The following is a 25,108-nucleotide window of genomic DNA, read 5'->3' on the forward strand; positions in this document are numbered from 1 at the left end:
TAGATTAATATAATGAAAATGTGATATCACTGTAGGCTGATGACGTGGTTGTGACATTTTTATGTTTTTGACAATAAATTATTTATTTATTTACAGCTTTGTCGATGTAATAGGCCTATTGACTGTTCATATTCGTTTTTAAATAACCAATTATACTTTATTAAGCCAGAAATCATATTTTTAAATCATTTCATAATTAAAATGAATTATTTTGTTAAATTATTATCAATTCTACATTGTTAAAAGACGATCTGGCAACAGAGCAAAGCGAGAAAGAGATAGCGCTATCCGCTTTGTTGAATGATAGACAAGGATAGCAATACATTTTTGCTAATGAAATACTGCCGTTATAACGTGGACCTCACTAAAGCCTAATATTACTTTAAACAATAATGTTTTTACTTACATCTGGTGAAAGTTGATGGAATCCAAGTTTGAGGGATTAATCGAGTTTATGAATTAGGACTGCAATGGAAATGAAAATAACTTGGAAAAATATTTATTAGGTACTGATTTAGAACAAATATATGATGAAAGGAAATGGAATGACCGACGAGATGCTAACAACACCAGGCACTGAGATGCACTGATGTTCATTCAAATCCGGTTATCCTATGTGGAAAATCTATTTTCGGTTTTCGTCCTACCCAGTGCATTAATTTTCAGCCAATGTGCGTCAAATTCGAATTAATATTCGGTACACCTGCACACAACTTACAAAAACTTACACTGTCAGTAACCTTCATACATAACATCAGCATCGCTTCTCATTCCATCAAAGCTGACTCAATATAGTGAATTGATATTATTGTAGCTTCTTCTTGTCTCCCGAATGTAACGCTTTAGACATAGGCCTAGCTGTATCTGAAGTTTCAAAAATATTATTCACATTATTTCAGATGAGATTAAAAAAACTGAATTCAATGTTACTTATTGAAATCATTAAAGAAACAGATTTTTAAAAAAGCAAGATTCCTCATTTTGCCGCACAATACAAAATTCTATAGTGAGGTCCAACCTTGTAATGGCAGTGTTTGATTCAATTTCATTTATTGCCAATTAGAATATTCAAGACATATTACAAACTCTTTATAATATCAGATATCATCAGAAATATAATTGAGTAAACATAATTACTCATACATATACTTAAAATAAAATAAAATATAGCGATATAAAATATATTTATATATTTGCTAAAATGTATGAATTCAGGGCTACTTTCTTGTATTATTTTATAAAATATAATTAGAGTACCCTATAAAATTGATAAAATAATAAAACAAATTAATTAAAACAATATTATTTATTTAAAAGGGTAGGCCTACTATAATTCCAGTTTATGAATTATATTTATTTATTTTTATAAATATAGAATATAGCAATGGTATTGCTATCATTGCCTATCATTCAGCAAAGCAGATATAGCGCTATCTCTTTCTCGCTTTGCTCTGTTGCCAGATCGTCTTTTAACAATGTAGAATTAATAATCAATTAACAAAATATTGGATCTTAATTATGGAAATTCATCACGGTAAGGAATTATTGAATAATATAATTCATTGGTCTATAAAATATAATTCATTATTTTAAACGAGAATGCACAGTTAATATTACATCAATTAACCTGTATCAGCTAACGTCTATAGAAGGCATTGACAAGACAGAGGATCGGCAACGTTGTTCTCCTATCTTTCTCCACTGCCATTATAACGTGGACCTCACTATAGGTCACTGTTGATCAAAATAATGGAGAATTCTATTTATAGGAATTTAATTTGATCTGATGATTCCCTTGTTTAAATTGAATAATGAAACTAAATGAATAATGGTGAATTGATTTTAATGTTGACTGACAAATTTGAGCTTTCTGATGAAATATTGAAAATAAACTGTTACAAGTTATAAACAAACTTTGCCAGTTGAAAACATCACAGGTGGCGGTGGCAATAATATGATTCGCCACATTACCCCCCCCCCCGGGCAGACGATTTGGCCATCCGAAATTTTGAAGCTCACTTTTTTCCTGGAACAGGGTTGGAAGGCTGAGGTGAGTCGTCTTGTAGTTAGTGTAAGAAACGGTCGAGGTTTCCCTGTAGGTACATCACAGGACACAGTAAGTGGTGATCCAGGAATGGGTAAACAAACGTTCCAATGAAAGAGAAGAATTCTCTGGTGTTATATTCTGAAGTTGAGTAGCTTTGACATATTGTATATCCATCAAAAACTCGAGCTGAATGATGATTGGTTGAGTTGAATTGGTGGAAGTTGATTGGTTGAGTTTGTGGAGTTGATTGGGTGGGAAGCATAGATCATAGACTAGAGGCTTGTGGTCTGTGCAGATAGTGAAGGGATGTCCTTCTAAGAGGTGGCGAAAATGCTGTACCGCTTCATAAACAGCAAGTAGCTTGCGATAGTATACTGGCCGGCAACTTTCTTTCAAAGATAAATTTTTTGAAAAGAAAGCAAGAGGTTGCCATAGTATACTGGCCAGCAACTTTCTTTCAAATGTAATTTTTTGAAAAGAAAGCAAGAGGTTGCCATACGCCTTCAATCAGTTATAAGCATTCTCCAACTGAGTGTTTAGAACCAAGTGCATCCTTGAATGTTTCCTCTTCTTTCACATTCCTGAATTACATAGTACTGTCATTTATGCATGCTTCATCAAGAAATATTGCTCTCTCTCTCTCTCAATCCAGATGTTTGGCGGTATCCAAAAAGTGTCTTCTTTTCATTATGTTGTATCCATCTGGATTTGATGAGATTTTTATGGTCTATGATTACAACTCTAGTTTTACTATTCATTGGATTACAGTTCAGAGTTTCTGATAGTAAATTTGATTGCTACTCCTTATGAGTGGAAGCAGTAGGCTACTCTTGTATAGTCATTCACTTACGTTTCAAAAGATGAAAATTCTCCCGCTTTGATTTTTAAAAATATTATTTCATATTTTAAATCGAGCATAGTAGCTCAAAGTCAGTAATTCCTTTCATTATAATTTCAAATAAGAAATATTCTTGTAAATAATTAAAGTTCAACATTATGAATTCTTCTTGGTATTGAATTAATCATGTTCAAGTAACGACTGTAAAACTAACCACAGTAATAACTGAGAATACTTTGAAGATGAAAAACCGTTACTCTGAAGTTTCACAAATCACCAATTTTTATTAAGTTTTTTAAAATTCCAAATTGAAGATGAAATCCCATTGAAAAACAGAATAAATCAACACTATGCGTATTCCAGTTGAAATTACTTGACTTTTTTGTCTTGTACTATTTAAATAAATAAATATATTAAAAAATACTTCTTCCAGCTAATTGAATCAAAGCACCAGCTTTCCCTACAAGATTCAAATCCTGAGAACACAATTATGCAGGTTTAAACTGCCCGAACTGTGACAGCCTATAATTGAATTCTCAAGACAGAATCCTTCAGGTTTCCAATGCCTCAACACAACAACTAAGGTATAGGTACTTAACAAACGGTTCAAAGAATATGGGCCTCGAAAGAAAAATTCAAAACCTATTTTTGTGAAAAAACATGCAGCCTTGATTCACAGACCAAAAGTCGACTCACTCTTGTTTGTAGCCTATAGCATGGAACTAAAAATCATAATATTGCTATCACGAAACATGATAAAACACTCATTTCATCTTTACACATTGGAGATCTTCTCACTTTATCAATTACATTTAATAATTAAATCCGCGACCAGATTTCCAACTCACAAAATAATATTTCAATAAAATTGAATAGGTTTTGATGTCATGTATGACAAATCTGTAGAATTTTTAAAATGAAGTAACTTAATTAAAAAAATGATATCAAGAATGTAGGATAGGGTAAGTTACAGAGCAACGAATCGTATATTGCGGGTTGCAGTCACAAATCCATCTCGGTCTTACCACAGAGGAATAAATATCTAAAATTGATTTTACTTTGTGTTTTTACACAGCACCGTGAAGCCGAGGTAAGGGTTTTCCCATTCATTCATAATTCAGTTCTTTTGTGATGACAGTAGTTACCAAGCACTATATCCGGAAGGAGCTGATACTGGCAGTGAATAGTTGGCCTAATAGACTCAACACAAAGAGAGAAATACATTCCTCTACCAGAGACAACACTGATAAAGTATTTTTAAACAGTAACTTATAGCCTATCTTTGATCTATGCTTCTACTTTATTTGCTGTGGGCTCAACCAGCAATAGGCACAACTCACAACTTAACACCACAAAATATGGGGATTTTCTTTTTCTGTATCATTTCCTTTTTTTTTTGTTTGCAGCATGCATAGGTATGCAGGTAACGTTTTCATTCAATAATTAGTTCTTCGAATGCAACATGATTTGTTTATACGGTTACCATGCACTGTGACTGGAGTTCAAAATGGCAGAAAACAGTTTAAATATATGTAACTACTCAAATAGAAACATCACTCTATTTGATAATTATATAATTCTAATAATCCGATCATTAATTATCATTAATGATTCCAATAATTCCATTTAATTGAACTAGCATAAGCGAGTTCTTACTTTTGACTTACTGAATGCCAAAGTCGTTGTCTGCCTGTTTGCATGTTCTAAAAAAACTTAGGAAAGAATTAATCTATCAGCTATAACAAATAACATTGAAAGTGCCTGAGAAAAAAATGTGTTGTGATTTATCATTTCGTCAGCTGAAGAATTCATTGCATGAAATTACAACAGTTTTTCCATCCATAAAAATCATATGAGGTTATTTAGAAGCTATCACACAGACAGACCTTCTTGTGCTTTAAACAGCTGGAGTCAGAAAATTTGCTTTCCAAAACGAGGCGTAGTCGCAGCTTTTATAACAGTAGTCGTAGTTTTTATTTTCTCATTTCTATAAATTGGAAACGTTGTTCCTTGACGTAATTAGACATTCCTAAATAATTCAAAATAGCTGAAACTTTACACTATTTTCTCTTTATTTTATTTTGTGTTCAATTTTCTAGTTTTTCGAAATTTAATTCAAACGTGACTATGACAATGACTGCGACTACGCCCCGTTTTGGAAAACCAATTTGAAATTTGAAATAGAAATTTATTCATAACACTGACAATTTACAAACAAAAGTAAATGAACTTAACAAATCAGTACAATAATTTTCAAAAAATAAAAAACTAAAGTACATAATAAAATATCATCTTCTAATTCTATTTATATAAATGAAAATAATTAAAAACTAACAAAAACATTAAGTAGCGTCAGAGTTATGATTAAGGTACTTCATAAGCTATTAGCTGAGTTGAAGTTACCTACTCTGAAATTTAAACTATTTGACCTTTGCAAGAGACAGAAGCCTCGAAAAAAAAATTTAACAGAAAATCTTTGTCTATTCACAGAAAATGAATTGAAAGGAGTGAACATTACAGAAGTTATTTATAGAAACCAAAAAGTATAATACAATCCTAGGAAAATAAATAAAGAAGAATTTGAGGACATATACATTTATATATTAATATATGAACTAAAGTCATTATATTAATGAAAAAAAATAAATAAAAATCCTGAGACAGAAAAATTGTTAGAACCCTGGGAAGCAATAGTAGAAATTCTCAAAAGAATGTAAAAAAAAAAGAATTCACGTGAAAAAGAACTCCTCAATCTCATCAAAATCAAAACTGAATAAAAAGTGTTTCAATTTCTTCAAAAATGTTATCAGTGAGCCCGTGGATGTAATATGTAGAGGTAACTTATTAAAGGAATTTGGAGCACTGTAATCGTAAAACCGTTTGAAGGCTTCACATGTAGGGTTTGCAAGAACAAGCAAATTTCTGTCTCTCAATCTGTTTGAGAAAACTAAGGCATTCCCTGTAATTTGACCACTTCTTAAAAAGAATACTCTCAAGACCCTGAAAATATATAAATGCCTTAAAGGCAATATATCCAAGGCCTGGAAGTAGGGAAATGAATGAGCTCTCCTATGTAATGATGTCATCATTCTAATCAATCTTTTTTGTGCAATAAGTATAGAGTTTAAATTTGTTTTATATGCACCCCCCCAACAGCTTAGCCCATATTGCAGCTTGCTATTTGAAATAGCGAAATAAACAGATCTCAGAATTTTTCTAGGGCAAATGAATTTCAATAAATAAAATTTACGAAGCATCATATTCATGTGCTTCTTGAGTGATTGGATGTGAACCTTCCAATTGCAGTTCTCATCAAGCTCTAAACCAAGATATTTGATATTTTGCAATTTTCTAACTCCAGCTGTTTAAAGTCTAGGACTTAGCTAAATCCCGAGCTCGGAAACCGACCCTAAATGTTTAAATGTTGCGCATTTACGGCGAAACGCGGTAATAGATTTTCATGAAATTTGACTGGTATGTTCCTTTTTTAATTGCGCGTCAACGTATATACAAGGTTTTGGAAATTTTGCATTTCAAGGATAATATAAAATGATAAAGGAGCCTCTTTCTTACGCCAATATTAGAGTAAAAATCAGACTATAGAATTTATTCATCATAAATCAACTGTCAAGTGATTACACAGATGTGTGGAGAAGCCAGTCTATTGCTGTATTTCCATAAGGTCTAGTTTCATACAGGTAATTGTGGATGAGAATACTGCGTGAGGTCTACTGTTTACAGAACTACTAGTACGTCACCACTTTGGCGAAATTAACTCCTATTCTTGAGTTGAAAGCATTTGAAGTTTAGTGATTTCTCTGATCTGAGAGTGGAGGATAGATTAAATCTTTAAAATAAAATTAAACATAACATTTTTATGTTTCAGTGAATAACTCACCCTGTACTGTAGTGAAACGTCTCATGTTATAGCACAACACTTGTTAGGTCAACCTCCATCCATAGCCCGAATATCAACCAAATCTGAGAGATTTGTATTTTTCATGAAATCCATAAATCAATCCATCATGGATTTTTGCAAAAATGAAAATCGCTCAAACTGTCAGGAATGATAGTAGGCCTACTTGACGAGAGGAACAATAATATGTCATCACATTGGGGGGAATTCACTCCCATTCTTGAGTTATTAGTTAATGTTTGATTCAAATCACCTGTAAGGTCAAGTTCTATCCATAGCCCAAATTTATCAATCAAATCTGAGATTTTCATTTTTCTGCGAATAAAACGCATGTTGTATTTTTGCTAAATCTTTTTCAATTTATAAAGGCCCGGTTTCTAGGACACTTATTAAAACTAGTAGTTCTGTGAACAGTAGACCTCACGCAGTATTCTCATCGACAAGTACCTGACTGAAACTGTAGACCTTGAGGTGCGTACAGATATACGCGCCGCGAACATGAGCAATTCACTTTTAATCAGCTGATGCCAAGCTTTTTATATCTGTATCTTACCGTTTCCGTAAAAATACAGATATAGTCAGCTGATTAAAAGTGAATTGCTCATGTTCGCGGCGCGTATATCTGTACGCACCTTAATGGAAATACAGCAATAGACTGGCTTCTCCACACATCCTTGTCAGCTGATTTATGATGAATAATTCTATAGTCCGATTTTCACTCTCATATTGGCGTATGAATAAAGAGGCTCCTTTTACCTTTTATATTATATTATCCTTGAAATGCAAAATTTCCAAAACCCTTGTATATACGTCGACGCGCAATTAAAAAAGGAACATACCTGTCAAATTTCATGAAATTCTATTACCGCGTTTCGCCGTAAATTCGCAACATAAAAATTTTAACATTAAGAGAAATGCCAAACAGTCGACTTGAACCTTAGACCAAACTTCGTTCGGTCAATTAATGGACCATTTAACCTATAGATTCAATGCATGGATTTTACGAGCCATTGAAATTAACATAATATATTCTAGAAACATGGGCCAAGAAAAATTATTTTGAGAAATTCTGGCTTACTGAAGTCGGAGGCACACCTGTCACGCAGTGTTCCGATCCTACTCAGATCCTATAACGGATCACGTATAATGATTATGTGAAAAGGATTTCTCACAGAAAGATGTTCAGGTTGTTTAAATGAAACAGTGATAAAAATATTAATCTGGAATTAGTAGTCGAAACATGACGTGACAAAATAATTTAAAATGGTACTCAGATTAATATTTTTATTTATATTGAAAGTAGCCCTAAAGAAAAATCTGGTGTGGTACACTCACACAACTTTCCTTGCTCATTGAACTGTAAGCCTCATTCTTAAATGAGAATAAATTAAGGGAATAATATAATGACGATTGGCGGCAACATATTTGAAACTACGATCAGACTACTATATATGTGTATATATAATTGTTTTCAGAGTACTTTTTCCTTTTTGTAAATTGTGAAATTCGATGATTTTTTCAAAAGTCGTCAAAACAGCTGTTCTACAGATGAAATATCTCGACTATGACTGTGTTCTTTTTATAAACTGCTCTACCTATACCTTCCTCATGCACGAGAAGGAGGTTACACAGTCGGACAGTCCATTTCTCAAGGATGGGGTGGAACCCCCATTAGTTTCCCAGGAAAAAGACTCATGTCAGTTAATAAGAGCTTATGAATAGCTATCTATGGTATAAATTTGAAGAAAATCTTTGAAGGCGTTTTCGAGAAAACCGTGAAAAACATGGTTTTTCAGTCATCATCCGCCATTTTTCTCAAGAATATTACGGAGCTCCTGAAATTTTCCCAGAAATGAGACTCATGTCAATTGATAGGGCTTATAAATAGCTATCCATGGTATAAATGTGAAGAAAATCGTTAGAGCCGTTTTCGAGAAAAACATGGTTTTTTAGTAATTTTCCGCCATCTTGAATTGAATTTATTATTGTCGGATTCTCATGGTATAAGGACCTTAAGTTTAAAATTTCAAGTCAATCGGTTAATTAGGAATGGAGTTATGGTGTTCCATACACACATACACACACACACACACACACAGACCAATACCCAAAAATAAATAATGTTTTTGGACTCAGGGGGCCTTGAAACGTATAGAAAACTTTAAATTGGGGTACCTTAATTTTTTTTTGGAAAGCAATACTTTCCTTACCTATGGTAATAGGGCAAGGAAAGTAAAAAGACAATGAAACAGTGTATATTTGTGTGTGAGAGAGAGATAACATTTTATTCTCATTACTGGCATCAACATAGAATATTACAATTAATGATTCTCTAATGAACGAAAATGTACCTAAAATTATGAGTTTTTAGTTGTGAATTATCTCTGTTAAATAATAAAAATGTACAAAAAAAAAACTTACTAGTACCACTACACTTTAATGCAAATCTGTTGAAGCAGCTTTGAAAACAGTATGACAACTTTCCCAAATATTACACGACATTACTTCGGATCATAAAATTAAAACCATGCTTGAAAATAATAAGGCATTAATACAGCAAATTGATGGACTAATATAAATAAATATACAACTTATAGTTGAATACTAACAATTTAAAATAACAGATGACTTAAAAACTAAAGCAGCTTTTAGCTGTTAATACATTGTTTCCATAAAATCTATATAAGTTACAATAATCTAATGTTCTAAATACATAATTTGGAACAGTGTTATCAGGCTGTATGAAATTTCTTATGAAATATGATTAGTGACTAAATTAAAAGTAATAAATTTTGGGTGACATTCATTTCATCCAGTATTTCAGTACATCCTGAACCCTATTTCATGTTTTCATTATCAAAAACATTTCAAATAATACCAAATTTGGAAGCAAAGCTCTAACCCCGTCTTTCGGAGGAAACGATAACCGTCGGTCCCGACTATCTAAAAAGTGGTCATCATCTTTCATCATCATCCCTTTCACTCATTACCCACGCACAAGCCAAAGAGCTTATGTGGGCTTCACCCTCAGTATCATTTTATAATCTCCCTAACCTTCAAAATATGATTGAACAGAGCCTTTCAAGTTCGTTATAATTTCATAGGCAGGATAAACTGAAATCCAGAAGAACTGAGATCATCCCTAAATTTTTGTCGATCAGATCTAATATAATAACGATAATACTTATGTTGCAGAATCATCTTGTGAAGATGTTTTCAGTAAATAGAGGAATAATCCAAGTAATAAAACCAAATGAGAGGCGAATGAAAAAATAAAATTATACAGAGTGTTTCAGAGAAACGGGAAATATTGAAAGTTGAATAATTTCAGGAAAATCAAATCTATAAATAAAGTTTTTCGCCCCACTTGGATGTAATGAGCTGGTTTACGTGCGTCATATGGAGGCCGAAAGTGATTGTTTTCTGACCAGGCCGGTAAAATTTTTACGGCCCTAGGGCTGTAAAATAACCTTGAAGTCAGCTGATTCTGATTTGATGTGAACGTGTTTACAAAATAGTTTATGAAACGGAATCAGTTTATGCTTCTAGAATTGAATAAAGTTTTTGCAATAAGATACTATCATTTTATTTGGATGAATGAAATACAAATAATGGGATATTATAAACTATTCAAATTAAATTTTCAGAGTATAATAGAATCTAACCTCAAACCTCCTAGTACAGCGTTTATCATGGAACATGGTGGATAAACGGAATCATTTTATGCTTTTAGAATTCAATAAAGTATTCTGTAATAATATACTATCATTTTATTTGGATGAATAAAATACAGATAAGATATATATTATAAACTATTCAAATAATTCTATTTTCAGAGTAGAATAGAACTTCTAACCTAAACTTCCGTTGACATTCAGATTGGCCAAATTTGAAGTGTGCTAAAACAGCTGATCAAAAACTTTTCATTCTTTGTGTTTATCATTCAATAATCAAAATATTTATAATATCATCTTATTGTCATTTGGAAGAATAAAAAGTATAAACTCAACCTCTTACATAATTGAACATAATCTTTTAGGTTATTTAGACAAATCAGAATAAAAAATAAAAATACTTGGACAATTTCTTGATATTCAGATTACCTCAGATTTGCTAGAGCTATGACCTTCCACTTTTGCTTTCGGAAGTGCTTATAATAGACAATTATTCTCATATATATATTGTTTATTTTCCTGTGTGGCGAAAAATAACGTTCTCACCATGGGCAAAAATGTTTTTCCGGCTCTCAATCTTTTCTAGTCCTCGGCCTACGGCCTCGGACTTGAAAACCGATTTCGAGCCAGAAAAGTCCCATTTTCGGCCCTAGGTGCGAAATATACTATTTCATATCATTCAAAAGTAAAAAATAATGCTATTTTAGAATAAATAGTACCATAACATTTATTTTTTGAAGATGACATCTTGCAGGTGTATTCCAATCCTGTCGACTCTTCATCACATTGTCCATGCATGGTTTAACGAACATTACAACTGGAATTTGAAATTGCTTCTCGAATCTTTGAAAGCCAAGATTCGAGAAGCGATTTCAAAATCCAGTTCTAATGTGACGTCAAACCATGCATGGACAATGTGATGAAGAGACTACAGGAATGTTTGCGTAGAAAAGGAACATATGCGCTAGATGTCATCTTCAAAAAATAAATGTTACGGTATTATTTATTCTAAAATGGCATTATTTTTACTATTGAATGATATGAAAAACTTTATTTAAAGATTTGTTTTACTTGAAACTATTCAACTTTCAAAATTTCCCGTTTTTCTGAAACACCCTGTATAATGAAAAATCATTGAAAATGTGAGCTAAAACAGAAGTTGGATAAATGCATAATTTGTTTCCAATGAGGAGGGTTAAAAATGTATATAAATGAATGAGAAAATTAATAAATCAACTAATAAAGAACTTATTAATTAAAGCTGCTTTTAAACAGATGAATAAGATGTGTAATAAAGTTGTATTTGATTCATACAAGTTAGTTTACTATAGAAACTTACATTCGGAAAATACCCAAATTCTCATTTTTTATTACTGTTCAACATCGTTTTATAGCGTCATTACCTGTTATAGGCCCTGTTAAGCCCCGCACACACACACACACACACACATATATTTTTGTTCATACGATATTTTGCTGTCGTTATGAATTCTATAAGATTAAACGGAGCTTGACAAACATCATCAGCTTAATCTCATAGAATTTATAAGGACGGCAAAATATCCTACGAACAAAAATCAATGTGTGTGTGCGCGGTGCTTTACATGGAAGGCGCCTGTTAAATTTCAACCACGATTAAAAACCACGAGAACCAATAAACAGCCTTCTCTGGTGGCATTTAATCAAGATTAAGATTCAACAGGCTTTCGTGCAACCGGGCGTAAGTAATTAAATTAATCAACAATATTACAATCAATATTATTATTTTCATACAATGATTCCAGATTATTCAATCACTTTTTTCGGATAACAAATTCAACGGTTCTTTCAACAACAGTCAACTTTTCTAATGAATGTTCAAATTTTTATTATTCACATTTATAATAATTACAATAGTAATAATATAACGGCAAGAAAAACTATTTACAATGGTGGAAAACTTCCAAGGCATAAATAATATTATTGAAAATTGGAAGATAATAGAATACACTTTAATCAATTTCTGAGAACTCAGATGAAATAAATCAAACAGTGTAGTGAGGTCCACATAATAAAATCAGTGGAAAAGATAGGACCACAGCATTGACGATTCTCTCTGCGTTATCACTGCCTTCTATGTAGTATTCCCAGTATATCCGATAAACTGTTCATTCTTTCTAATAACAATCATATTTTGTTCTTCAAGAAAATCTATTTTTCAATAATTTGATAATTAATTTTCATAGTAATTGAGATTCCATGTTTTGGTATTCAATTATATTTCTATACAGAGTGTTTCAGAAGTTTTAGGGTATTGTTCCTGGATGATGGGAGACTACGAATGTCGTATTTCAAGTGTCCAAAACTCAGCGGTTATCCTTATAGCTGCCATTTTGTTTTTTCACTTGAGAATTTTTATCTCGAGAATGAAATGTTGTTTTGATCTGAAATTTGGAATGAATATTTATGCTATGAAGACTCTACTTCTAATTTCTCTGTTATTCTCTGACCAATCTTAATAAATAAGGTATCCTTGAAATCTTTATAAAATTTGCCAACTTTTTCGTATTTTGTAAATTTTCTGTAAAGTGAACTGTTTTCGTGAAATTTGCCATCAAAAATTAAAATGGCCGCTATTTTGAAAATTTACATCGACATTTTTTTATTTTATTTTTTTAAGTGGAGTCTTCATAGCATAAATATTCATGCCAAATTTCAGATCAATACAACATTTCATTCTCGAGATAAAAATTCTCAAGTGAAAAAACAAAATGGCAGCTATAAGGATAACCGCTGAGTTTTGGACACTTCAAATGCGACATTCGTAGTTTCCTATCATCAAGGAACAATACCCTGAAATGTTTGACACTACTTCTGAAACACTCTGTATATGGTTCAGAAACAATCTGGCACAGTTAGAAAAGGATAGATCTATCCGCTTTCTCTAATGACAGACAAGGATAGCAACATCGATGTTAATAAAGTGCTGACTTCATGAAGTGGATCTCATAGTATGAAACATATAATTATGTTAAGAGATTGTGCTAGTCAACTTGTTCAATTTAAAACCATTAGACCGAAACTTAAAGATTTTCAGATCGTTGCTTTAGCAACAATATTCATATTTATTGAGAACATAGTCCCATTCACGGTTTAAAATCTTAAAACATCATTAATTCATAATCAAAATAAAGTATAATGAATTATCAGATTAGTTTAATACCTAAAGAACATTGAAATACATAAATATTGCTTATCATGACCACATGCTTCTGAAAATATTTTTCAGCAATTGAAATATTATGTAAGAAAATATTTATTTACAATATAATTAAATATTCTTTCATTTTTCATTGATAGATAGCTGTACAACATTGAATACAACTATTACACTTATACGAAACAAATATTTCCAAATCGATTCAATCAATTTGAGACATTAAATCTCCCTTAAGAATATTTTTACATGAATTTTCCCCCTCAAAAAAATGAAAAATATAAATACAGTACAATAGATTAAAAAGCACACATATTTATAATATATTTACAAGAGTAGTTCTTAACGACAAAATACAACTAACAATACCTGAAAGACTATATCTACAATACAGTTAGTATTATCTACAACTTATAACGGATAACTCAAAAAGATTTTAACAACCTACAGACAAAATACTATATGAAAAATATGAGATTTTCAAGAATTATTTACAATTTTTATTAAAGTAGGCCTACAATGCAAGAAGCTTTTATTAATCAACGAAGGGATGTTTCTATTATAGAATTCCAGCTACACAAATAATTATTAGAGCCACATTAATTTTAAGGACCGGTTTCCGAGCTCGGGATTTAACTAAGTTCTAGACTATAAACAACTAGAGTCAGAAAACTTGGTTTTCCGAAACGGGGCGTAGTTAGAAACGTAGGGCGTAATATTCCACGTTTAAATTAAATTTCGAAAAACTAGAAAATGGAACACAACATAAAATTAAGAGAAAAAGGTGTAAACTTTCAGCTATTTTCAATTATTTACGAATGTTTCATTTGTCAAGGAAAAACGTTTCCAATATTATAGAAATGAGAAAAAAAAGATTATCATATAAACTACAACTACGCCCCGTTCCGGAACGCCAATTTTCTGACTCAAGCTGTTTTAAGTCTAGAACTTGGCTAAATCCCGAGCTCGGAAACCGGCCCTAAATCTAAAAATTATCCTACAAAAGACAAAATATCGGTCTAATAATAGAGTGATTGTTCAAAAACGGTATTGCATACACTTGCGTATAATACCACACACCCAAATTTAATTCTTAATCTAAAAAAATACTAAATTTGTATCATGTATGTGTATTTTGAATACAAATATATGTCCTTGATGGCTCTAGGAGGGGAATCCATCCATTAAAGACGCTTTTTTATTTTATTTATTCTACCTTATTCTATTGTTTTATTATTTTTCGCCACACTGCACAGAAAGCAGCTGTTTTCCAGTCCCTACGTAGATCTGAAAGACATTGTTTGCAGACGACTCTCGTCTGACGTCAGAATAAGTTTCTTTCCGGCTAAGGCCGGAAAGAGTACCTTTTCCGGCCGCTTTTTGAAAATGTGTTTGGACAACTGTGTCATATGGTGCATTGTATTCAGGAGGGTGAGATCGGAAATTTCCACCCCACTTTGAGTACCCTACGACGTCTGGTTCTTGAGATATGAGACATCAAAGTTCCCCCCCCCCATCATAAAACGTTCTTATTCAATTTATTATTCTTATATAGCCGAAGCCAAAAAGTTAGGCGGCTTCGTGGGTCACATGGTGTAAACTACTCACAGCTGATGCAATGCATCTATTTATTGTCTCTTTTGATTTAAAAATCATCACCAAAGCCAAGCTAGATGACAACTCTTATACAATAAATGAATAAATAAACTCTACTTGACAACATCAACTGTTGGAACGCACAAGAGACCCACGAAACCGCCTAAGTTTTTGGCGTCAGCTATACCTGTAGTGTGGCGAAAAATATCGTACGCGACTCTCTCAGAAAGGTGTTTACGGTATTCGGATAACATATTCCCGGGCTCGGCAAGCCTCGCCCGGGAAACTATCCTCATACCGTAAACACTAACTTTCTGTGCTTGTAGCGTAATATACTATATTGTAAAAATCTTCACTGTTATTGTTAATATAATGCAGTTCACAGAACTCATTCCCCACACCCAGTCTTTTTGGGGAATTTTCACTATGTTTATTTTGTCTCTGCTGCTGTATTTACTTATTTTGTGAATAGAAATTATTTGATTTGATTAGAGAAATATCATCTGAATCAATATTGAAGCATCTGTCATGTTATGATACTGATTGCCAGATTGAACCTGGATTCTGACACAATAGTGAGAATTTTATTCCTATAAGTTCAAATAGGAATATTCATACTCCCTAGGTCGAGGTGAACATGTACAGTTCACATCTCACCAATATATCAAAGTTTTATTTAGAAATTTCATAAATTTATTCATTTATTCATGGATTATATATTTGACTGGATATTTAAAACTGATATATGGATATTTAAAACTTGACCAAGTGGAATGTTGAAGAGTTTGAAGTGGGCCTAGAACCATCCTCGTTTAATTAGGAGTCTATATGCGAAAGTTGATGAGTTCAGTAGTTGAGACGTGATGATGCGTCAAACATAATTTTCCTATTCCGTTACGTGTATGAGCCAGTTATTTTCTTTATTATAGATAGATGGATGATTTATCAGTATCTTTGAATGAGAATAACTTTTGAACGGTTTGAGATATCGATGTGCGGTTTTAACCATTCATTTTATCTTGAAATTCTGTATCGAAATCATGTATCATATGACCACCTTCCAATTTATTACAAAAAAATGGAGATGGATTCAAAATTGAGGTTCCAAAGATGGCGGACCAAAATTTTGATACAACAGAAAATCAGTTATTTCTATTAGAACAGGATACCCAATCATAACCATCTATAATTTCCCTTTTAAAAGAAATGTTCAGCTGTCTCCATACAACTACTGGAAGCATGACAAATTGAAAACTTGACGTAAAGAAATTTGAAAGAATTGAAAATAGGCCTATAACCAGCCTCGGTCAATTAAGAATCTATAATAAGCGAAATTTCAAATTAAATTTAAGCATGACAAATTGAAAAATTGACGTAAAGAAATTTAAAAGAATTGAAAATAGGTCTATAACCAACCTCGGTCAATTAAGAATCTGCAAAAGTTAATTTCAGTCCAGTAGTTGAGACGTGATGATGTATCAAACATAATTCTCCTATCGCGTACGTGTATGAGCCAGTTCTTTACTTTATTATAGTATAGATAATATTTTCACTGTGTAAATCACTTTCACAGTCACTGATGTGTCGGAATCCAGCTCAATAATGCAACACATTTTACAGTATTTGATTACAATATATCACATTTCATCTACTATACTAGGCTGAACTCGACTTATTTTCAATATTCACGACAAAAATTACATAAATTTCAATAACAGTTACCAAAATTCATAACTTTCTTTAAATGCTATATTTCTTTGAATTTCCATACTATATTTCTAAAACACAACGTGAAAAAATTTGCTGTTTTAAAAATATTTTCAATTCAATTTCCTCCGTCAGCTTGGTTTGAAAATGGGTTGAGTTCTGAGATAACACTATAGTGGTGAGGTCCATGTTATAATAGCAGTGAAGAAAGATAGAAGAACAGTGTTGCCGATTCCCTGCCTTATATTCATTGTTAATTTTCTTTTAGTTAAGAAAATATAATATTTTTCAATGATTGGACAATAGATTTCCATACTGATGTTAAATTTTTACATTGTTGAAACACGATCTGCAACGTAGCAGAGCTAGAAAAGGATAGTGCTATCTGCTTAGTCGAATGATAGACAATGATAAACACCAATCCTAATCAAATACTGCCATTATAACGTAGACTTCACTATAGTTCTGAAATTTAAATTAAAATTGTAAGCAAATTATTATTGAAACCAATGATATTAATATACGTGTGAATATCACCAGTTGAAAAACAGTTTTCTATCTGAAACAATATTTTAATGACAATTAATTCATCATTCAATAGACAATGATATCAATGGTAGAAGTAATAATATAAATCTATAGTAAGATTCACGTTTTAGTGCCAGTTGCAGTAAAGCCGGTTAAATTTTAATCGTGATTAATTCCACGAGAACCAATCAGAGAAGCCGTCTCATCAAAAAGACCTCTAATACGTTCTCGCGGAATTGATCAAGGTTAAAATTTAACCGGTTTTTGTGCAACCGGGCCTTAAACTCAGTACCTGACCAACAATTCCTCCATGCACACAGACTTATCGTGTTAGGGCTGTAATGTTATAGCAATTTTAATTACCTAAACTCAAAGCTTTTTATTCTTACTCTTTTTCATACTAGTTTATTTTTATTATTTAATTTGATAATGTTTTTACCTTGTTAATATACTTCGATTATCTGATCACACAACTGGAAACGTATCAGTATAATTTCCAAGATATTATTTAATTTCTACTAAATTTTTAATTTGGGGAGGAAATAAATTCATTTATAGAGGGCGGCAGGAAAAAAACTTGGCACAACGTGAATCTCACTATAGTTACAAAAACGATGATTTAATTTAAAAAAAAAAATAGAGCTGAAGGTTTTACACTCCATACTACCACAAGACGACTTCATACAACTTCGGTTTCCAATAAAATTAAATATTAAAGCTGGATTCCCACAAAACAGTGAATATACAATTTGCATAAGTTCTAATGGTATGATTCATACACACTCGGCCGGGCTGAGTGTGAATACTCTCATTAGAACTCATGAGAATTATATATTCACTGTCGTATGTGAACCCATCTTAAATCGGTAGAATTATTATATTAAATTTGTCGATTAATTAATTACAATAAACAAAAGTAATACTGCAAACTTTACAACTAATCCATTCAAAGGCACAGGAAAATTATTGCAATCCGACTCATTTTGAAACATTTAGGGCCGGTTTCCGAGCTCGGGATTTAGCTAAGTTCTAGACTTTAAACAGCAGGAGTCAGAAAATTGGCTTTCCGAAACGGGGCGTAGTCGTAGTCCAAGTTTGAATTAAATTTCGAAAAACTAGAAAATTAAAGACAAATAAAATATTGACTAAGACTAAGAAAAGACTAAGATTTATTAATCTTTTTCATTCAATATGATTAATTACCACAATATCAACTTCTCAACTACACAAAAAGTGACAAATAAAATAAAGAGAAAATAGTGTAAAGTTTCAGCTATTTTGAATTATTTAGAAAAGGTTTCATTTCGTCAAGGAAAAACTTTTCCAATTATAGAAATGAGAAAATAAAGATTATTATTATAGAAACTACAACTACGCCCCGTATCGGAAAGCCAATTTTCTGACTCTAGCTGTTTTAAGTCTAGCACTTAGCTAAATCCCAAGCTCGGAAACCGGCCCTTAAAAATAAATTTAACAGGCACTTCAATTAAAATTCGTTCAATTTTAACCGTTGGTTAAACAAATACTTAGTAGCAAACATGTTCTACATCTACCGACATCTTATATCTGTTATTATGACAGTGGAGAAAGACAGGAAAACAACGTTGCCGATTCTCTGCGTTACCACTGCCTTCTATGTTAGATAGCTAGATGGTAGATTAATTTCTGTTGATTTGAAGTTCAGATTAATGTATCAAAACTTTTTAAATAAGCCGCCAAGATTTCAGGTATGTGTGAGAATAGAAAATCTGATCTCAGTTATTGAAGTTTTAAAGAAAATTATGTAAAGGGATATTTATTGATAAATGAAATATATACCGGGTGTTTGAAATGAATAACCCAATTTTAAATTGTTGTATTTATTATAAAAAATGGTGCACACAAACCAATTTTACATCAAATTACTCACAGAAGTATCGAGTTTATGATGATGTATTATAAGTGTTCTATGTGCCCTCCCTTTGAGGCTCGGACGACATCTAGACGGTAGCCAAATTCATCCCAGACTGTTCGCAAGATGTCTGTCTTCTCGGACTGTAACTACTGCAACAGTTATCCTGGTTTTTAGCCCCTTAATATCAAGTGCTAAGGGAGGAACAACGTTGAAGATCGTGTTTATGTTCCTCCCTTAGCACTTGATATTGAGGAGCTAAAAACTAGGATAACTGATGAAGTAGCTACAGTCCGAGAAGACATCTTGCGAACAGTCTGGGATGAATTTGGCTACCGTCTAGTTGTCGCCCAAGCCTCAAAAGGAGGGCACATAGAACACTTATAATACATCGATAATTCTGTAATTAATTTGATGGAAACAGGTTTGTGTGCACCATTTTTTTAAATAAAAATAACTGTTTAAAATTGTGTCATCTTTTTGAAACACCCGATAATTCACATAATATTTATTATTTCATCAAAGAAAAAGAAATTAATATTGAATCAAATTTAATTGGAAGAATTGAGTTATAGCTTGAGTAGCACTTAATATTGAGGATCTAAAAACTAGGATAACTGATGCAGTAGCTACAGTCCGAGAAGACATCTTGCTATCCAAAAAAGATGGCTGTGTTTTAGTGTGTACAGTCTGTGACAAACTAAAGTCAAATATAGAGAATTGCCAACCGTGTTATTCCATCTATCTTCACTGCCATTACAACGTGGACCTCACGCGGAAGCCTGTCCTGTTGGTAAACTGAGGTTGATAGTGCTATGTGGTCGTGAAACCTGGAAGAGGTGGTCGAGTTCAGCGCAGAAACCAGTCTCATGGACAGAGCAGGGCGGGTCGCTTGCGGTTGCGTCGACTCGGCTCCAGCAGATAGGACAGGTCGAGTGGCGGCTGCTTGCTGGGTGCGCGTGCGAGCAGACGCAACGCAATGCTGTTCACACGCTGCTTTTGATCGCCTCTCTGCAAATACAAATTCATTTTATTTATTTAATATCGGGGCACCGAGCTTCGCTCGTTATTTTTACTTTCCTTGCCCTATTACCATAGGTAAGGAAACTTGCCTTATTACCATAGGTAAGGAAAGTATTGCTTTCCGAAAAAAAATTAAGGTACCCCAATTTCCAAATTTCTATACGTTTCAAGGTCCCCTGAGTCCAAAAAAGTGGTTTTTGGGTATTGGTCTGTATGTGTGTGTGTGTGTGTGTGTGTGTGTGTGTGTGTGTGTGTGTGTGTGTGTGTGTGTGTGTGTGTGTGTGTGTATGAGTGTATGTGCGTCTGTGTACACGATATCTCATCTCCCAGTTAACGGAATGACTTGAAATTTGAAACGTAAGGTCCTTACACTATAAGGATCCGACAGGAACAATTTCGATCAAATGCAATTCAAGATGGCGGCTAAAATGGCAAAAAATGTTGTCAAAAACAGGGTTTTTTTGCGATTTTCTCGAAAACGGCTCCAACGATTTTGATCAAATTTATACCTAAAATAGTCATTGATAAGCTCTATCAACTGCCATAAGTCCCATATCTGTAAAAATTTCAGGAGCTCCGCCCCATCTATGCAAAGTTTGATTTTAGATTCACGATTATCAGGCTTCAGATACAATTATTGAAACAAGAAATTCCAAGTGGAAAAGATTGAGCATGAAAATCTCTAGAATTAATGTTCAGTAACATTTTTACCTAAAATTGAGAATAAGCTCGAAATTCGAGAAAATGTGATTATCCAATTGCTAACTGTTGATTCTATTAAATCATTCACTATGAAGAGATAGCATACTTCGTGTGTCTCCAGCGTTATTGTCCTGTTAACAGCTGGTTGAGATCTTTGAATAGTAGACTTGTGATGACTAGCGTCAGGTGATTAATTTTCATAACGGCAAGGAAAGTTGTGTGAGTGCGCCACACCAGATTATTATTTATTCATGAACAGAACACAATTCTCTAAAATGATCGTGTTTATATTTTACAGCTGACTATACGTCAGCTTATGAATTTCGGGGATGCGATATTTTGATTTTCCACAGAATCACTCGCTCACTTTTTACTATCCACAGACGACGAAAGTCTCAGCTGTTTCAGCCAAGGATGAATTATCCTTTTAATGTCGTTCAGTGAGTTTTCCCAAAGATGAGACCTAGTGCAATCGAATTTTTATATCATAAACCTACTATGTTCCAAATTTCGTGAGAATCGTTAGAGCCGTATTCGAGATCCGTTGAACATAAATAACCAGATATAAAAATATAAACAGATATACAGAAATTGCTCGCTTAATATAATAGGATTTATACATTGATAGATACATGACTGTGAAATATTTTTCCTATGTTTGGTTTTGAAACATCTAAATTTAAAAATGTACATTGTGAAAATAATTGAGGACTGAAAATTTTGTGAAGTGAACAACTACAAGACTTGGCCTATTTTTGACTATGTGTAACTTATCTAAATTTGGAAAAGGAATAGCACAAGGTTACCTCATTTTTTCTCTCCCTATCATTTTAATGATGAACTTATTGTATGAATCAATAAAACATCAATATATAATTCTCAAAACTATGAATGATTGGGAGAGGAACAGCAGGCTTAAGGCTGTGCAAAGGCTAAAAATCTAGTGTGGCGCACTCACACAACTTTCCTTGCCGTTATGAAAATTAATCACCTGACGCTAGTGTTCCCGCACATCACAAGTCTACTATTCAAAGATATGAGACAGCTGGTGATAGGTCAATAACGCTGGAAACACACGAGGTCTGCTATCTCTTCGTAGTGAATGATTTAATAGAACCAACAGTTGCCAACAGTTTGCAAATTAATAATAACATTTTCTCGGATTTCAAGTTTATTTTCAATTTTAGGTGGAAATGTTACTGGACATTAATTGCAGTGATTTTCATGCTCAATCTTTCCCACTTGAAATTTTTTGTTTAAATCGTATATGAAGGCTGATAATTGAGAATCTAAAATCAAACTTTGCATAGATGGGGCAAAGCTCCTGAAATTTTTACAGATATGGGACTTGTTGCAGTTGATAGAGCTTATCAATGACTATTCCAGGTATAAATTTGATTAAAATCGTTGGAGCCGTTTTCGAGAAAATCGCGAAAAACCCTGTTTTTGACAACATTTTCGCCATTTTAGCCGCCATCTTGGATTACATCTGATCGAAATTGTTCGTGTCGGATCCTTATAGTGTGAGGACCTTACGTTCCAAATTTCAAGTCATTCCGTTAACTGGGAGATGAGATATCGTGTACACAGACGCACATACACTCATACACAAACACACACACACACCACACACACACACACACACACACACATACAGACCAATACCCAAAAACCACTTTTTCGGACTCAGGGGACCTTGAAACGTATAGAAATTTAGAAATTGGTGTAGGCTACCTTATTTTTTTTCGGAAAGCAATACTTTCCTTACCTACGGTAATAGGGCAAGGAAAGTAAAAATAAGCTTTTTACTCGTGATATTTTTTATTTGTATATCATCAAGCTATCAAAATGAAAAAGTTTTCTCAGGAAAACATTTTTTTTTATCATTACTTTTTGAGATATGAGCGCCTAAGGTTTAATTTTTTGGGACAGAACATTTCAAATTCGGTAAGAGATAAATCCTTGAGATTCAAAGGATGGATTCTTCATGGTATTGTTGATCTAGTAAAACAAAAATTTTCTTAAAATATCAATTTTTGGAAAAGTTTTTCAATTTACCAAAAATAACTCAACTGAAAGTTATTTTTGGTTATTTCTAGTAAATTGAATAACTGTAGTGAGGTCCACGTTATAATGGCAGTAGATAAAGATAGGAGAATAGCGATGCCGATTCTCTGCATTAATTATATTTTTACACTGTCAAAAACATGATTGGCATCGTTGTGGACCTAGAAAAGGATAGTAACACCGGCTTTGTCGAATGATAGACAAGGATAGCAAAACCAAAGTTAACCAAAATACTGTCATTATAACGTGGACCTCACTATAGCTTAAAAATTGATATTTTGAGAAAGTTTTTGTTTTACTAGATCAACAATACCATGAAGAATCCATCCTCTGACTCATGGATTCATATCTTACCGAATTTAAAATGTTCTGTCCCAAAAATTGAAACTTCACTCGTTCATATCTCAAAAAGTAATGATCGAAAAAAAATCCTGAGAAAACTTTTTCATTTTGATAGCTTGATTATAAATACAAATCGATAAACTTTGAAAAATATCACCAGTAGAAAGTTTATTTTTAGCCTTTGCACAGCCTTAAAGCCCAAAACTGCTCCTTTCCAAAATTTTGATAGAAATTTCCCAAAAATAGGTTATGTTCATTTTATTGAGCCAAAAACAATAGGCCTAGTCAAAACATCAAAATAAATGACAAAATAACAATGTACTAGCAGTGAACATCAATTGGTAATCAGCAATCATCATCATCATCATCATCATCATCATCATCAGAAGAAGAAGAAGAAGAAGAAGAAGAAGAAGAAGAAGAAGAAGAAGAAGAAGAAGAAGAAGAAGAAGAAGAAGAAGAAGAAGAAGAAGAAGAAAAAGAATAAAATGAGACAGGAGGTGGTGAGGGGTGGAGAAGAAGAAGAATACGAAGACAGGAGGAAAAGGGAGAGGAGGAGAAGTTGAAGAAGAAAGGAGGAAACGAAGGGAAAAAATAAGAGTATGAAGACTTGAGGAGGAGGAGAATGAGAAGCAGAAGAACAAGAATATGAAGAAGAATATGGAGACAGGAGGAAAAGGAAATTAGGCAGGTGGAGATGAAGGAGAAAAAGAAGAATATTCGAGGAGGAGGAGTATGAGGGGGAGGAGGAGGTGAAGGAGGAGGTGAAGGTGGAGGAGGAGGAGAAAAAATCAGGAAAAGTGGAAGAATAACAAGATGAAGAAAATGAAGACTGAATGAGGGAGAAGAAGAAGATGAACACATGAAGAAGAAAAACAATTGTGTATTGGTTTCTTCGTTTTCTTCATCATCATTATTTGTTCTTGTTTTTCTTCTTCTCAAATAAAATAAATTCATAAATAAATGTAGAATAATATTAATAAAATAGGTGTTTTTTCCCGGGCTGACAAATAATTTTTGAATAGTAGTGCTCATCGAATTTCCATCTAGCTGTTTACCCTGTTATCAATATTTGCAGTAGCAGAAGTCTTCGGGGTGATGTACAGCATTTTATTTGTATTTTCGTTTAATGATAATTATTCATCAATTAGCATTTCAACAAATGAAATTTATAATTAATCCCCATAGGATTTTTATTTTTTTTTTTAAATTCATACAATTATTGTAACCCATAAATGTACAGTAATTAATATTGGAATTTCGATTTATTTTTAACTGAAAATTCAATTAAAAAATAACTAAAATAATAACTGATAGTTATGAATAAAAGAAGTTGGAGAGTAAAGAAATGTTTATGATGTTGAATATTGTCTACAACTAAAATAGTTGTTGATTTAGATTAATTTTTATGATGATAAAAATAGTCCACAACTAAAACAATAACATAGACAATAATAGTTATTTATGTATTGAGAGCGTAAAACTCAACTTTATCGCTGGAATCACATACAATTTTTTTTCTACAACTGCAGTATTGGACTCCAATACAATAAAGAGTTTTTTTTTTAAATAACTTATCCA

The 25,108-nt window shown here is 32.7% G+C and overlaps 2 protein-coding genes across 3 annotated transcripts in view; both read right to left on the bottom strand.

Annotated features, from left to right (window-relative positions):
- The window catches only part of LOC120353066, an 81,962-nt gene extending 81,079 nt beyond the window's left edge, over positions 1-883 (bottom strand). Inside the window, exon 1 of one of the 2 annotated variants that reach the window (XM_039435590.1) lies at positions 407-883. The gene's annotated coding sequence lies outside the window, so the exon portion shown is untranslated. The remainder of the gene's footprint in view (positions 1-406) is intronic. The other variant, XM_039435591.1, reaches the window with a different exon arrangement.
- A 19,266-nt stretch (positions 884-20,149) lies between these two features.
- Positions 20,150-25,108, bottom strand: part of LOC111050219 — a 112,114-nt gene continuing 107,155 nt past the window's right edge. The window contains 1 exon segment of the mRNA XM_039435273.1: positions 20,150-20,404. Coding sequence (XP_039291207.1) covers positions 20,261-20,404 — 144 coding nt within the window. The 3' untranslated portion in view covers positions 20,150-20,260.

Source organism: Nilaparvata lugens, chromosome 9 (genome assembly GCF_014356525.2).
Source record: "Nilaparvata lugens isolate BPH chromosome 9, ASM1435652v1, whole genome shotgun sequence".
Lineage (NCBI taxonomy): Eukaryota > Metazoa > Arthropoda > Insecta > Hemiptera > Delphacidae > Nilaparvata > Nilaparvata lugens.